We start from the raw sequence: 17,230 nt of genomic DNA, 5'->3' as shown, positions 1-17,230 counted from the left end.
GTCTTTGTTCATTGTAAACGAATCATACTGGTGACTACAAAATTTAGGGAATTTTCGTTACAGTACCAATCGTGCAATGTTGGGTTGCCTAATCTCAGCGGTCACGTGGCTTCTAAACATTTAACAAGGTTCTCTATTTTAAAAGTAAAATTTTCTTATTCTTATTTTCTTTTAAAAATCTGTCACTAACTACAAATAAATAAATATGAATTTGATATCATCTGATAACAATATTACTTACTTTTTAATTAATCTAATTAAATATCTCATTATACAATAAGGACAGTTAATAAGACATTATATTTTACTTACCCAAAACTGAAAGCTCTACAAGCATTTTGCTCTTTCGTGCAAGCTTCCTGACATTCGGGCAAGGTGTTGTACTCGAAAGATTTGTAAACATTTTTTGGATTCAGTCGTTGACCGATAGCCAGTCTCTCAAAGCAATCTGCAAAACATTAAAATTTGTTAGATTAGATGAACCAATATTGTCTGAAACAATTAACTTGCTATATTTTTAAGTACTTTCTTTTTTAGTTTTTTTTGTTACGTATAAATTAATCCTTTATTAATTAGCACATAAACCCCTGCATTATAAGCATTAGTCATAGGTTGTTTTTTGACAAACCTATTTTTGCCATAATGAGAACTATACTATACATATTCTCATATCACTAAAAAAGATAAGTGTGTTTAAATTTTTCTAGAGACGTTAATCAGTACCTACTGGTTGAGAATCGTCAGAAATTAGGCAAGTAACATTTCGAGAATATTAATAATTAATTAATTAATTAATTAATTAATAGAAACACAGGGATATTAAATATTATATGATACGTCAGCTCTTCATGAAAGGATATAAAAAATACATTTTACGTACGACACAGCAAAGTGCTGTCTCTATGAGTGGTCACTGCTACTCAAATAAAAAATGTATGTATCAGTCGTCAACTGCTTCAGTTAAGGCATACTGACAAGGACTAGTAAGTACGAAATGTTTGTTGAGTTGGGCTAAAGAATGATCGTAGCTGTTTATTAGATATTGATGGTATAGTTCAATGTCGATCATGAGTTAAACGCATTTGAAACAGTTACTTTTATGACAGATTCGGCTGACAAATGATCCTGGCTATATAATACAATGCTGGTCGAGGCGTATAGTCTGTAGAGTAGTAGTTTCCAGAAATATCGTCAGTTAGTACATTTTAAAATATCCCATTTTAATTTTAGACAATAAATACACAGTTTTCAAAACGATAGAAATAAATATCTAGAAATGTATCTTACATTATGAAATGCGTTTTTGTATTTATCTACTTCTTATAGAGAAATTTCAATAGTATAAGCAAAAATACGAACGTTAAAAAATAAACACATTTTTTAAAATCTAATTTACATTGAAATAAAAACTATATAGACTAATATTCAAAAGTAGGTATCCCTATGTACAGGGTGATCGAGAATGATTGACCGTGCCGCCTCATACTGATTTTTGTTGTGCGGCGTACCAGTTTTTGATACCAATACTAGAATCATGAGCGCAGGTTGAGGGATTTTAATGGTAAACAAATAATTACGTTCAAACGTCAAATAAATTACGTTACTGTCAAAAATGGAAATTCATAATAAAAATATCAATTATTTAACAAAAATCAAAGTTATTTCACAAATTAAGCAATACTGATGGACCAATAAATGTTATTATTGTTATTATTATTAAAGAGGATGACAGAATCAAATGTAGGTTTAGCCTAACTTTTCCAAAATTCTTATTTCATTTACAATTAGAAAAACTTTTAAATCAAAGTTTGATGTAGCTAATTTTGAATAACGACTGTAAGTGCTTCAGCGATTTTATTTTTAAAACGTTATGAGTTAATTTTAAAACAGAAGCACTATTGTGGCTACATTCTTGGCATCTAAGACGATTCAGCTATACAGCGATACGCTGCAAGCTGCTGTTTTTCATCAAAGCAAACTGCTGTATGCTTATAAGACGACTATTTTGCAGCTACTGCTTTCACACTTCTGAATATCCAGCGCAAGCGATCCAGCCCAAAAATTTATGCTGAACATTTTAGTTAGCTGTCGAAATTCAGGAAAAGTGTCTTAAAAAAATTTGCTTCAAGCAAATGCAAGCAGTTGGAAGTGCTTGATTATGTTAGATGGTAGGATTGTCTGTATGACCGAGAGCAATAAACAACAGTTACATGCAATATATAATAACAGAGTAATTGGAATTTTTTCACATTTTATTGAATATTTTACCTTAAAATTACATAAAATCCATAAAAATATCTATATTTTTACAATAAATGTTCAATATGATGTCCATTGTTGTTCAAGCAGGTATTAATTCTTCTTTTCATATTATTAAATACATTCTGTAAAACATTTTGTGTAATACTCCTAATTTCGTTTGTAATTGCCTCTTGAAGTTCTTCAATCGTGTGTAACCGTTGAGCAAATACTGAATTTTTTAAAAAACCAAATAAATAATAGTCTAGGGGTGTAAGGTCAGGAGAACGTGGTGGCCATCTATCTCGACTAATTATTCGATCATCATAATACTCTCTAATCAACTCTAAAGTTTCGTTAGAGGTGTGAGCTGTTGCGCCATCTTGCTGAAAGTATCCATGATGGATTTCATCGTCGTGAAGTTCCTCAAAAAATGGTAACAATATTTGCTGCCGATATACCTGCCCAGTTACATTTTCACGGAAAAAATATGGTCCGATTATTCTTCTACGTGACATAGCTACCCAAACACCAAGTTTAATAGGGTGCAGAGTTGTTTCACGCAAAATATTAGGGTTTTCTGTGTTCCAAGAGCGATAATTTTGGGAGTTTACGTACCCACTTAAATGAAACCACGCTTCATCAGAAAAAAATGTTAGATCTAGAATATCGTCGTCATTCAGATTTTCGTTAAACCAATTACAGTATTGCACACGTTTTCCAAAATCTAACGGAAGTAGTTCCTGCACAACACTAACTTTATAAGGATGAAAATGCAACTTCTTTACTGCTTTATGGCATGATCCATATGATATTCCTATAAACAATTTAGGAATAATGATACAAATTTTAGAATAAATATTTGTTATTAAGTACCTGTTTGAGCAGATAACCGACGTAGTGATTTGGTTGGACTAGCTCGTAAGCGGTTTTCAACATCTTCCAAGACTTCCTCTGTAAGAATAGACTTTCTGCCTGGAGATTTTCCTCTACAAACACTTCCAGTGTTATGGAAGCGTTCCACTAATCTCTTCACGTGTCTCGAAAAAATTTCATAATCAATTTCATCATTTGGAAATTGTTCTTGAAATTGTAAATGACACGAATTCATCGAATATTTCCAACCATTACCATTGTTTTGTCCACTACGAAAATAGGCCTCCAGAAGAAATTTATCATGTTCTAATGAAAATGCCATGTTAACCTAAATTAAAAAACCGATTAGGTTAGAGAACAACATACGCAATAAATTAATTACTCACGTATAATATCCACCTACTCTAACTGTAGTATTGAAAAATACTGTTTTATAATGTCGCAAAATATATCAGGTAACAACAAAATCTACAAAATAATATTCAAGCCAAAAAATCCGTGCGCCAATGAACAGAACGTCAAATTGTGAAATCGCCACAGAACACCATGAAATCGCACGGAAAAAAAAGTAATTTTAGCAAACGGAAATCAGTTTTGATAGCAATTGAGACAGGGTACGTTCAGAATCCGGTCAATCATTCTCGATCTCTCTGTATTTGGGAATATACTTATTAGTACTAACGAAAGAAAAGTCTGGAAAAAAGTCATCATCAGGGTTAGTATGATGAAAAACTTACATACGTATTTAAGTTACCATGTTTTTTGTGTTACTGTGCCTATGTTCCAAATCGCAGTAATTACAGATTTATAATCACTTCCTTAGTCTTAGATAGAAATCTTTGACGTGCCCCTCTAGGATATGTGTGGGCGGACCTGCTATCAGAATTAGTCCCTCTCCTGATACTGTTGTTGGTCCTAAGGTCACTACGGACGGGGCCGCTTCTCAGACAACAGTAATCTTTTGAGGCGTTCCGTAGCTTCTTATCTGCAACTGGTTTCCCCTAACACTTCAACACGTTTCATTGTTCTACATTGTCTGTACCTTCAGTGGTGACTTTGTAAAATCACTCAGAAGACCACCATTATCTGTATCCGTCGTGTCAGCCCCCACACAGCCTAACCCGAGAACAACCAGAGCAAGGTCAAAAATTCATAGCTCAGGTTAAGAAAGTGCATTATAAGTTTGCAGCTAGAGGCGAGCAGATATATAAACTACGGCCTAACAACCCAAAAAAGAACCTAAATAACAGCAAAGAGCGTGAAAGCCTTAAAACTGTTACCCACTACAAATCCCAATTAGTTCGTAAAAAGCAAAATTTTGACTGACTACTATTTAAATTATATAGTTATGAATCAAAATTAGAACTAAAATATATGAAACTTATATTTGAAGCGATATAAGAACTAAAATTATTACGTCATATTTAAATTAAAAGTAGGCATATAAAAAAAAAATTGCGCCATGTCGAATTGAATTGAAATTTGTACCTGTATTCTTAGATCGAGTTAATTTATTCTATAATAGGTGTTTTTTTTTTATTGAAGATCTTTGTTGGTGTCGTCTATATTTTGATGTGGATATACATGTTCAAGGTCATCTAGTGCATATTTATTACTACATAGCAGCTCAACTTTAAGTATTAGCTAGCCCACAGTTTAAATTACACCTGCTTCAAGATTCACAATACAATAAATCGACATATACCCTCCGATGACACATAAACCACCATTTATTATACCATTTAGTTTCTCCATCTCTTCGCGGCTTTTTACGAACGCCTCACGTTAATAATTTGACTAGGAGGTCAGAAAAAGTTCGTTAACATTCTCCACATCCGAGGACCAGATTTGCAACAGTTATACAGTTATTCGGATTTTTTATTCGATGCGTATTTAGATACGATTGAAACGAGCTACTTTTGGCAAGGAAGTCGCTGAAATTATCCGCTTGTTACATTGGCGAGGGTCAAGACTGTAGTGAGGCCCCTTTCAGATGTGGAGCAAAAAAATTATAAAGCATAATCATCTCGTCGAAATTAAAGCCGATAAAAAATGGCATGTGAATCGGTCCAGTTTTTTCTTATCAAGCTTGTCAAGATCGGATAGATAATAAATCATAACCAGGTTATATGAAAGGATATTGGACCATGTGTAATTATTGCAGTAATCATTAATTAATATACTGTCAAAGACCGGAGAAATATAAAGCTGTAGTAAATGTGTATAACAAATACTGCTAATAATAATAACAACAAAAATCGAGTTGAGCAGATTACACTTGCTTATTCTAATGTATTTCGAAGTATGTTGCTTTTCCTTTCAGTTTTGTTTTATTAATATAAGAACGTTTTTTATATAAACATATTTTGATTTTTTATAAACATTGTGAGTAATAGTTCTATAAAGGGTAGACAATATTCTTAAAAATAGTTCAAGAAGCCACTATTGCAAATATCCACAATTTGGATTCATGTAAGAATATTAATTATATTTTCTTATTTTTACAGGGTGTAAGGACTTTGACTGCCCTTACTTCAGCATGAGATAGAGTAACCATAAATGAACAAATTAGTTGTATATTGCAGAGGCGTAAGATTAACGGTATTCAAAATACAGCGAGTATTAATATTGGGGCGTTTCATCACAACGTGAAAACAGGGCTTAACTTGCTGATGCACACCACGTGGTCACGCTGCAGATTTTCCTATGGAAAAAATGTATACAACAATTATTGTGGGACACTTAGTAAATTTTAAGTTTTCCCGTTTTTAAATAAATAAAATAAAATGTATCGATTTTGTAGTACGAAGATAGTGTTGTGCTAAAATTTTAACTCGAATTTTTGTGAATGTTTAATTTATTTATTTTACAAAAATCATTGGCGCAGAAAATATTTTTTAAGCATTTATTTTTTATTTCATTGTTTTTTTAATTTAATATGTATTTGGAATTATAAGTCCTAACTATTCTATACATATTTTTTACGAAACAAATAGTTTTAGAAATATTTTCTTTTCGACTGTGTGGTAAATGTAATGTTAAATTAAAAACTAATGTAATAATCTTATTTTAAAATTAGAAAGACAAGTGTTTCCAAAATACAGTGACGTCGAAATTCTGGTGATCTTATTAAAAGTGCCTCAGACAAATAAAAAAGAAAAGAGCTACTGGTTAAGAAGATTATATATTAGTTTAGTGAATGTTTTACTTTAATTAAATAGGTATATTATTAAGCCAAGTTTCTTATGTTGGTACTAAATATCTTCAAAGATATTTGATTAAATGCGACATATCTTTTCAGACTTCAGCAAGTGTATCTCAAAAATGAGTAACCCTCGAGTCATTAAGATCAGTATAAAATAATTATGACAGTTATTGCTTTATTTTGCTAGTATTCTTCTACTAATAAATAAATCGTATTATTTATTTTATTATTTTATTATTTTAATATTTTAGTATTTTAGTATTTTATTATTTTATTATTTTAGTATTTTAGTATTTTAGTTTAGTAATTTAGTAATTTAGTAATTTAGTATTTTAGTATTTTAGTATTTTAGTATTTTAGTANATGATCATCATCATCATCATCATCATCTTTTTTTCCAAAAATAGAAAATACTGCAACCATGTAAACAATGTCAATATCTATTTTCAATAATTATGTAACAAAAATACATGTAACATTTGAACGAAGAAAAAAATTACGTTAATATAATAAAATACAAGAACAAAGAGGGAAATATGAAACATGAAACAAAATAAAAATAAGAATTGAAAGAAAATTTCAGTGTAAATCAATCAAGACTATTGAACAGCATAACCAACTTCAATTATTATTTCAGCGGATATTCTACATAATAGAAAATTATTTCTTTAAATAACATTGAAGATGACACGTTAGACTAAAACAATAACTATTGAAAATTATTTACGCATTAAAAAACATAAATTCATTTGATTGGAAAGTACAGACACAATAATATTCAAATGATGATTATGTCGATTCAGAAACAAATACTAAATAAAAATTATTTTTAATAGTATCCTATGCAACAAACTTTGGACCTACTGTTCCATTGTCCCTCTGTCGTCCTTCTTTTAATAGTGATAACTAAAAGGACATAAATTACTCACATTTCATAATGCATCTAAATATAAATTCTATACAAAATGTAACGACCACATTGCAATAAACTTTAAGGACTGATTCCTCTCACCCAAACAAAATAGGGCTTCGAAAAAACTGCAGGACAGCTACAACCTTTGAAGGACCTTATAGTCTTTGGAAATCGTTTTGAGAAAAATCATTATCATTATTTGCTTTATATGTTTTAACGAGACGGGCTTCGTAACGTTTCTGATACATCTCGTATATTGAAATTATAATTTTGATTATTATTATTATTATTATTATTATTATTATTATCATTATTACTATACACCAACAGCTAGACAATTACAGGGTAGAAAAAGTACATAATATACCAAATAAATCAAGAAAAATTAAGTAAAATTGCATAGTATCTCTTTTGCCTTTGTGTCAACAACAACAAACATTGTAAAAACTAAAAATTTTCTTGTGATCTCAAAGAAGAATATAAAAAACAATTCAAATATGCACAGATTCCATGACGATTGTGATTTAAGACATGTATATGTTGGTGTAATTAGAGCACAAATAGGATTTTAAAAAACGATAAATTTGTCTCTTAACTCTTAAATTAAGTCGATAAATGTAACCGTTTAGCAGGAAATCACTATTAATCGCAATTAAAGTGTTATTAAACATCAAATTTTTGATAATACTTTCTGCAATTAATCAAGTTGCCATGTTGCAATACCATCTCTCGTAAAACCAGCTTCGTTAATAAATAAAATTTTATTAGTAAATTCAGTATCCTCATCGTATTTTTCCACAACGATATTACAAAACCGAAAAAAATATATTATGGTGAAAAATACAAATATACCTGCTTTAAACAATTTTTATTACAATTCATAACACCAAAATTATCTACCAATGATATGTATTTGAAGCATGGTAACTTGATTAATTACAGCGATTTCCTAGTAAACTGTTACATTTATCGGCTTGAACAAAGAGTACATAATTTTTTCTGATATTGTTTCTCTTTTCAATAGTGTTTAAATTTCTACGATGTCTAGGAAGAGAAAAGAGTTATGAACAAAACAATTTTTGAGTTCTAGGTAAAGTGCCCTCTAGCGGTGCATAATAAAACTTTTCTCTGGTCCAATAGAGCTTCATCTACTTAGTTTGTGTGCCAAATGAGAGACTAATCGAACTTGAATGAATTAAATAAGTTATTTAAAAGGAAAAATAAAAAAAAATTGAACTATGACAAGCTATAACTTGCAAACAATTGACAATTCGAAAAAAAAAATGTAATTATATATTGCTGTTACTTTAATCCGTAGAATCACCTCCTGGAGTTTCCTGACGGACTTTCAGAGCACCCTAGGTATATACAGGGTGGGCCATTAGTGTGAGAAAGTTAAATAACTCCTTTGTTATTCATAATACAGAAAAAAGTTTATATAAAAGTTGTACAGAATCAAAAGACCTAAATAACAAAATTAATTTGAAGCATACAGGGTGATGAGTAAAAACGAGACACGCCAAATATTACATATTTTAAATAGAACACCCCAGATATGGCTTTCTGAGAAAATTCTATATATGGCAATATAAACAGTTTAACATTTTAGTGCGGGGTTGCCAAGTTATGTAGAAAATTCTTCGAATTTTGGAGAAAACATGACCTCGAAGAAGTTGTATAAACTTTCAACTACTAACACTTGGAGCAAAGATATTTTATAGAGTTATAGGCAAATGTTAGACAAAGACTCCTATATTAACTAATATCGATATTTTATACACGGCATTTGTTATAATACGATAATTTTAAGAAAGTTCAAACTTGATTTTCTAAAATTTTTCAAATGGAACACCCTGTATTTTATTGTTCTATTTTATTCACATCTCAGTCCACTTCAACTGTTATTAAGTACGTTCTACACCTAAAATTGTTAGTTTTTAAGATATATTAACATTTTTGGAAAAACCTAATTTTTAATATTTTCGGTCGCACGGCTTTGGAAAAAACTGTCACATTGTGTCAACTTGTCAGTTCATAATTTACCATTCCAATTTGAGTTAGCTTTATTAATTAATATTTATTTTTGGTATTCTATAAAATAATAAAAATTAAGTTTTTTCAGAAATGTTGCTATATATTAAAAACTAACAATTTTAGATATAGAACATGCTTAATAAAAGTCGAAGAGGACCGATATGTGAATAAAATAGAATAATAAAATACAGGGTATTCCATTTGAAAAATTTTAGAAAATCAACTTTCTTAAAATGATCGTATTACAAAAAATGCCTTGTATAAAATATCGATATTAGCTCATATAGGAGTCCTTGCCTAACATTTGCCTATAACTGTCAAATATGTTTGCTCCAAGTGTTAGTAGTTGAAAGTTAATACAACTTCTTCGAGGTCATGTTTTTTCTAAAATTCGAAGAATTTTCTACGTAACTTGTCAACCCCGCACTAAAATGATAAACTGTTTTCATTGCCATATATAGAATTTTCTCGGAAATCCATATGTTAAAAAATATACAGGGTGTTCCATTTAAAAAATGTAATATTTGGCGTGTCCCGTTTTTTACTCATCACCCTGTATGTATCAAATTAATTTTGTAGTTTAGGTTTCTTGATTCTATATAACTTTTGTATAAACATTTTTTCTGTATTATGAGTAACAAGGGAGTTATTTTACTTTCTCACACTAATGACCCACCCTGTATATACCTAATTAAACACTTAAAATTATTTAGGTACATTACTAGTTTAAATGTATTTTACGTGAATGTACAAGAAACGTAAAAACATAAAGTCTGTTTTCTAATTTTTATATTGTTTTGGAACTGTAAACAATAATCGACAATTAACATACTAGTAAAACGAATAATTAATTGCATGTGACTTACCGCTTTTTATCACCGTCAATTGATTGTCTATGGTCAAAGCTGTAACTATGCCTAAATACGCTAAGCCGGCTGCCATCCCGAAAAATAAATAATTACTAATACATATACACATCTTAGTTCTGTCTAAACGTAGAGACAATTCAAAAGCATCACTATTTCTTCACAAACACAATAGATTAGAACACCCAGGGGAGCGTTATCCGCATAAACAATCGCCTTAATTCATTTGTTTAATTAAAACGCGCTCTCTTGCATCCCATCGTAGCAGGTTTTGCAATCACAGCATGCCTTGAGGAGCGTCGGTAAAGTCTGAGGTGGTGCGTCTGAAGAAAACAACCTGCGACCTAGAAGGCCGTGGACAGCAGCTTAAATGCGGAGGAATCGAGTTATCTGTGGTCTTTATCGGCGCTATTTAGTCTCTACACTGAGAGAAGTTTTATATACAAAAACTGTATGCTGCTACCACGAGTTAGGAAAATCTCACAAAACACTGTCTCTGACCAATAAGAAATGTCCAACTTTCATAATCCATGGGTAGTTTACATTTTTATATTACACGAAGTAGACTATGAACGAATGACTCTGGAGTGAAACAAAAGCTTTCGTTTTTCTTTAGTGTCAATTTTTTTTCTTTTAGGTGGTAGTCCTTGTTTCTCTAAAATATTTTCCGATTCTTGGGACGGTCGTGGAAAAATTGGTTCTTCTGACAGAAATTGTCACCATAGCAAATATTTAAAGATTATTTATGATGCATCTCATTTGCTGTTTTTCGAATTTTAGTCCATTACAAAATGCACATTTCATTTTATTTTGTAATTGATCAGCATAAGTTGACCAAAAGATCAAAGCTCGTCAAAAGATCAACATACGCTGATTAGCATAAGCTAATGATGATCAAAAGATCAACATAAGTTAATCAAACGATCTTTTGACAAAATGTACTAACACCTGTATTGATACACAAATTGTATTTTCAGTGTACCTAGACCGGCAGCCGAATAAAAGGGGGAGGTGTGATTTTGTGTGAGGAAGGTCGAGTTTCTTGGAAGTCTTATCGATCAGGCCAGTCATAGGAGCCGGCTGTTTTTTAAAAATAAATATGTGGTTCATTGTAATTCATGGCCAGCAGATCCCTTCCCGAGATACGCTAATTAAAAATCGTAATTAGATGAGTAAGATGAGCGTTGTTTGGTTTTTGTTAATTACGTAGATAATTTTCTCATTCTTGAAAATGAAGCGGCGATTTTTATATCTGTGATGTCATTCACCGAAATGCGATCACCGAAACGAAAATCTTCTTCAATACATATTCATGTGTTGTGGAATTAATTGCCCGTATCGTAACAATCACATTAAATATGGTGTAAGTAAGAATTATTAATTATTATAACAGAAAAAATATAGGATGAGGCTAAGATTATTCCAATATTTAAGAGAAAAAGACGAAGTACAATCAATCAAACTAATCAAACGAGGCGTTACAGGGCATTGTTTTCGCCCTATTTTAAAGATATTAAGTTAGGAACTCAAACAAATAAAAAAAATTCTCAAATAAAATTAAACAATGTGAGATAAGTTAGGAACCCAAAAAAATTAAAGAAATTCTCAAATAAAGTTAAACAATGTTTTTCGGTACCTTCTAGAAATGTAGATACCCTTAATTGGTCCGTTAGTGTAACTACCTTGTATACAGGGATGGCCAAAAGTACGGAATAAAATTAATATTTTTTGAATGAGTTAATTTTTTTTAAAACGCCGAAACACGTTAACTGATTTTGATTTTTTCCCATCTTTCGGTTATATAATAATTAATTTTTCTTCAACCCTCTAATCCCAGCTACCCCTACTTTCTTTCTTCAAATGGAAACATAAGGCACGAGGGGGCTCATTGAAAAGCTTATAGAAAATTGAATCCAGCCATACCAAATAAACAAGTTTTATTTTATCAATAGCAAGGTTTTTAGGGTTGTATAAAACACCTACTTAACAAGTGAAATAAAATTTAATTATCTTCAGTGTTATCCTCCATGAATCTGTACAGAATAAAATAAAGAATTTGAAACTGTACCTATCACTGCTAACGCAAAAAAGATATATTTTTTATGTTGCATTTTTTTGGCACCACTTACTTGCCAGGCTTTCTGGTTAATTTTTCGCTATAGTTGTAAATTGGAGTTCGAAAAGTTACTATTGTGTCAAAATCAAGTTATTTACTGAATTGCAATGGTATTGTCGAAAAGGCAACGCATCATCTTGATATTGATTGGATGTGGAGACAAAATAAGAAGTCAGACTGAAGTGCGCGATTTATTTAATGCAAAATATCCCGAAAACCAAATCTCGCAAGGGACAGTTAGTAAAATACTTCACAAATTTGAGGAACACGGTACAGTACAGACTTTGCCCAAAACTGGACGGGCACGTGCTTTGAATGAAGAAAAGAAATTAGACATTGCATTAGAACTTGTTGAAAATCCTCATACTTCAACTGTTTCATTGGTCCGCAATCACGATGCTTCTCGAACTGTAATTCGAACGTTTCTGAAACAAGAGAAATACCACCCCTATAAGGTATGTCTTGTCCAAGAGCTTTTGGAAGACGATTATGATAGGCGATTACAATTTTGTGAGGAAATGATGAGACGGTGTGACGACAATAATGGTTTTCAACGAGACGTACTTTTTTCGGATGAAGCTTTTATTTACATGGAGTGATTAACAGGCACAACTATCGCTTTTGGTCCCAGGAAAATCTACACTGGACATGCGAATCGCATACGCAGCATCCACAAAAAGTTAATGTATGGGCAGGTATCATCAACAACAGAATCTTGGGCCCATTCTTTTTTGAAGAAAATCTTGCTGCCGCACGCTACCTGGATTTTCTAACATTTGACCTGATACGTGCTCTAGCTGTGATTTTCCCTCGTGAAATTGATCCAGATATACCGAATGAAAAAATTTGGTTCCAACAAGATGGCGCTCCCTCACATTTTGGTATTGATGTTCGAAGATACTTAGATGAAATGTTTCCAAATCGCTGGAATGGTAGATGGGGTACAGTTGAATGGCCGTCAAGATTCCCCGACTTAACACCCCTCGATTATTTTCTTTGAGGATATTTGAAAGAAAGTGTCTACCAGGACAGACCGGATAATATTGAGAATTTAAAGAACAAGATTAGGGCGGAGATGCATAATTTACCAGCGGAAGTCATTCAGAATACTGTGGACAGCTTTTGCTATCGTCTTGGAGAATGCCAAATAGTGAATGGAGGGCATTTTTAGCATTTGCGACATTGAGTTTGTTTTTGTAAATTATCTAGTTGTTACAATTTCTAAATGAAAACTTGTTATTGAAAAAATAAAACTTGTTTATTTGGTAAGGCTGGATTCGGTTTTCTATAAGCTTTTCAAGGAGCCCCCACATGCCTTATGTTTCAATTTGAAAAAAAAGTAGGGGTAGCTGGGGGTTAGGGGGTTGAAGAAAAATTAATTATTATATAACCTAAAGATGGGAAAAATCAAAATCAGTTAACGTGTTTCGGCGTTTTAAAAAAAATTGACTCATGCAAAGGATATGAATTTTATTCCGTACTTTTGGCCATCCCTGTATAAATAAAATGAACTGGCGAACAGAATAGTATGCAGATATTATAATTTTGTTGTATTAGATTTATAAAAAATTGTGAAATGGCTATACTTAATAGCTAAAATATATAATAAATATTTATTAAAAATTATCAGTTGAGAAAATCCATAGAAAAATTATTCCTGTGATTTATTATTTCAAGTCAACGTTTTTTATGTTTTACTAATGCAACTCTTCCCGTCAATCCAGGAACATCTTATTATAAACACAAGGATCTCGAACATGAAGGCAGTTTTGGCGAGTATTCGTCTTCCCATTCACTCAGTTCACTGTTAACATTAGTACCTAAACCGGTCTTAGAGGCAAAGTTGGGAAATTCGAGATACAAATTGCTCATGGGTGACCTAGGAAAATATGTGTCTAATTGGGGGCTTTGTAGACCTGTTGTAATTTCAGAAAAAAAGTTAATGTCCTTAAGTATACACGACACCACATACGAAAAATAACGGATGAGTTTCGTAAGTTTAAAACGATATGGTGTGATTAACCTTCGGTTTCATACATTCACAAAAAATTTGTTGACACAAAAATATATTGTTGAAAGACATATTAATAGAAATTTCGAACATTCTTGGAAAACATGGTTCAAACTAAATTTTTCTGACATTAGAGGCAGAAAAAATAGAATCCCACGTAAAAATTCAAAATTAAAATTTATACAGATCACAAAAAATCTACTATATCAGAAATCAAAAATGTTTTATTTGCCTCAGTTGAAACAGACTTTGTTTAGAATATGTTTTAGTTAAGCCCTATTCGTTATTTTTACCAAGATTGATCTGCAGGCAGACGTCGGTACCAGTTGATAATAGTTGAAAGTAAATATATGAAGAATTTCATAGTTGTCATCGTTGGTTTAGATTTCTTCAATTTCGAAAAATTCGGTTTGGGGAGTTCTCCTGAAGCTGACTTTTTTATTAGGTATACTGGGTTTTCAAAAAGTTTGGAACCCCGGCTCTATCTCAGAAACAAAAGTTGCAGGGTTTTGAGTCAGCAATCCAACGGTGACCTTGACCATGACCTTGAAAGTCATTTAGAGGTCAAGTTGAAAATTTTAAATGGAACCGTATAAATTTAATACGGGAAATGGAAATAATAGAAATTTTTACGTTCAGATATGACCTTGACCATGACCTTCAAGGTTATTCAGAGGTCAAGTTGAAAATTTACGATTCCATTTAAAATTTTCAACTTGACCTCTAAATGACCTTCAAGGTCATATCCGAACGTAAAACTTTACATTTTTTCCATTTCCGGGGTCAAAAGTATATGGTTCCACTTAAAATTTTTAACTTGACCTCTAAATGACCTTCAAGGTCATTATCAAGGTCACCGTTGGATTGCTCACTCAAATCCCTGCAACTTTTGTCCTAATCATTTTTTTTATTGAGCAGTATTTTCTGAGATAGAGGGGGAGTTCCAAACTTTTTGAAAACCCGGTATATCTAAGTTATGTAAACATTAATAATAAGCGTTTTAAACACAATTAATATTTTCGGAGACTGAGAGACGTCTATGTTGAGTGGAAAAGTATTTACAGTTAAAAAAAAGATAACACCATCGGTAATAATTATAATTGGTAATTATTACACGTGATTTAGGTACATGGCGAGTTTTATGAGCCCGAGATTTGCCATCTGTCAAAAGAACCGCTGCAGAGATAGATTTAAAGACAATCCATTTGGCCAGCTATCTTACCTCGTCTCCTGGAAACAGTAATAATAATAATAATTTTCCATTGAGACAGTATTCATGTAGGTATAGGATTCGTCACACACTTAATCTAACATAAAAAAAATAAAAAACTTCAATATAAAAATTTAAAAACTCCGACACACTAAAAACATTTATCGAGTAAATGTAGCTTTAACTTTCGTTTAAAAATATTTACAGACAAACAGTATTTAACATCGTTTGGTAAACGATTAAAATATTTTGGACCCAAGCAACAAGGAGCATTCAGGGCTAGTTTTAGTTTAGCAAACGGCACTCTAAGATCACCAGCATGTCTCGTGTTATACCATCTTATCACGTGTGCTGTTACATCTTAAGGCGTCAAAGATAATTCCAGGTACCTAATAATTCCAAAGATTTCAACTTTTTTACACCAAATGACATATTAATGTTAACCATAAGTGTTGGTACATTTGTAAATTGAAAATTAGTCTAAGATTAGTATAAGTTACACTCCCGCAAGGGTAAGGCTTAGGGTAGTATGTATGTATGTTCTGTCTTGCTGAAATAATATCAATAATTATATTGAATGTTTAGTGGTTTCCTCATTATAGTTCTCTAAGTTAATATACTTTTTTGCTGAGAGCACCTAGAAAGAAGCCAAAGAAATCACTTGGCGCCCTAAAGTTTATACATTTTTTCTGTTTTGTTATATTGCTTTCTGTCAAAAGAACCCACGCCGCGCTGAAAAGCTAACTAGCCAAAAAGGATTTTTTTATATTATCAGGAATTACTGCACTATTGAGAAAATAGAGAGAAAATAAGATGTAGATATTTTACATATCTACTAAAACGCGAACGGAGAAAACAATTTGTATTAAATAAGTCATTTTATATGCAAAACAACGTTCGTAATGTAATTCGTGATCCGAAGTGAATATTTTATGAAAATAGAACTAAAATCTTAAAAAATAACTGTTAATCTGGAAAAGATAGAAACATTTAATTAATAAATGTAAAAAATGACACTGATAGCATTTTTGAAACATAATAGTTCATGAAAACCTAGATAATGAATTTAAAGATTATTTCACGTCAAATATTGAAAATTACCTAAATCATGCTATAAATATTTTATAGAAATATTAAAAAATCATTCATTAGCACCAAAATAGCAGAACATGAAATCAACTCTAAATTAATAATAATACATTGCCTTATCTTTTACGTGCATTAATACTTCTTTACGTATATTTATTATAATCCCCTCATACCAAGAGTATCTGGTACATATTAAAAATATAGAAAATTTGACCATGAACACTTTGCCCTGTTTATATAAAATGTTGGAACTCACTGTTGATGAATCTATCAATGATCAGTCAGGCTTTCGAAATGGATTGCATTGCAAAGAGTAATTAAGTAATGATGTTAAATATACCATTGATAAGGGTCAATATCAGTTTTCTTAGATTCACATCAAGCCTTCGAAATGGTTGACAGAAGCATTTTATCAAAAAAAATTTATTTTAGAATAAATGAATATACTTATTGTAATGATGTACCATAGGGTAGTGTACTTGGCGTAATGGTATTTATATCCATCAATGATCTTATTACATGTAGACTGTGAATGTACAATGCATTTGTTTGTTGATGACACTATTTCTTCATTTTTGAATCAACTTTATAGAATATCTTAATCTTGACCAGGATATAGAAAAAGCTTGAATTCGTATATATAATTAATTAGTAATAATAATATAACACCAT

The 17,230-nt window shown here is 31.3% G+C and overlaps 1 protein-coding gene across 1 annotated transcript in view; it reads right to left on the bottom strand.

Moving 5' to 3' along the window:
- Positions 1–10,258, bottom strand: part of LOC108904672 — a 56,635-nt gene extending 46,377 nt beyond the window's left edge. The window contains exons 1-2 of the mRNA XM_018707314.1: positions 10,133–10,258; positions 313–448 (exon numbers count right to left, since the gene is read on the bottom strand). Of these exons, the coding sequence (XP_018562830.1) occupies positions 313–448; positions 10,133–10,208 (212 nt within the window). The 5' untranslated portion in view covers positions 10,209–10,258. The remainder of the gene's footprint in view (positions 1–312; positions 449–10,132) is intronic.
- Positions 10,259–17,230: the final 6,972 nt, after the last annotated feature.

This window comes from Anoplophora glabripennis, unplaced genomic scaffold (assembly GCF_000390285.2).
Source record: "Anoplophora glabripennis isolate ALB-LARVAE unplaced genomic scaffold, Agla_2.0 scaffold8, whole genome shotgun sequence".
In the NCBI taxonomy this organism is placed as follows: domain Eukaryota; kingdom Metazoa; phylum Arthropoda; class Insecta; order Coleoptera; family Cerambycidae; genus Anoplophora; species Anoplophora glabripennis.
Note: the sequence above shows the minus strand (reverse complement) of the source record. Positions and strands in the feature narration are given on the sequence as shown.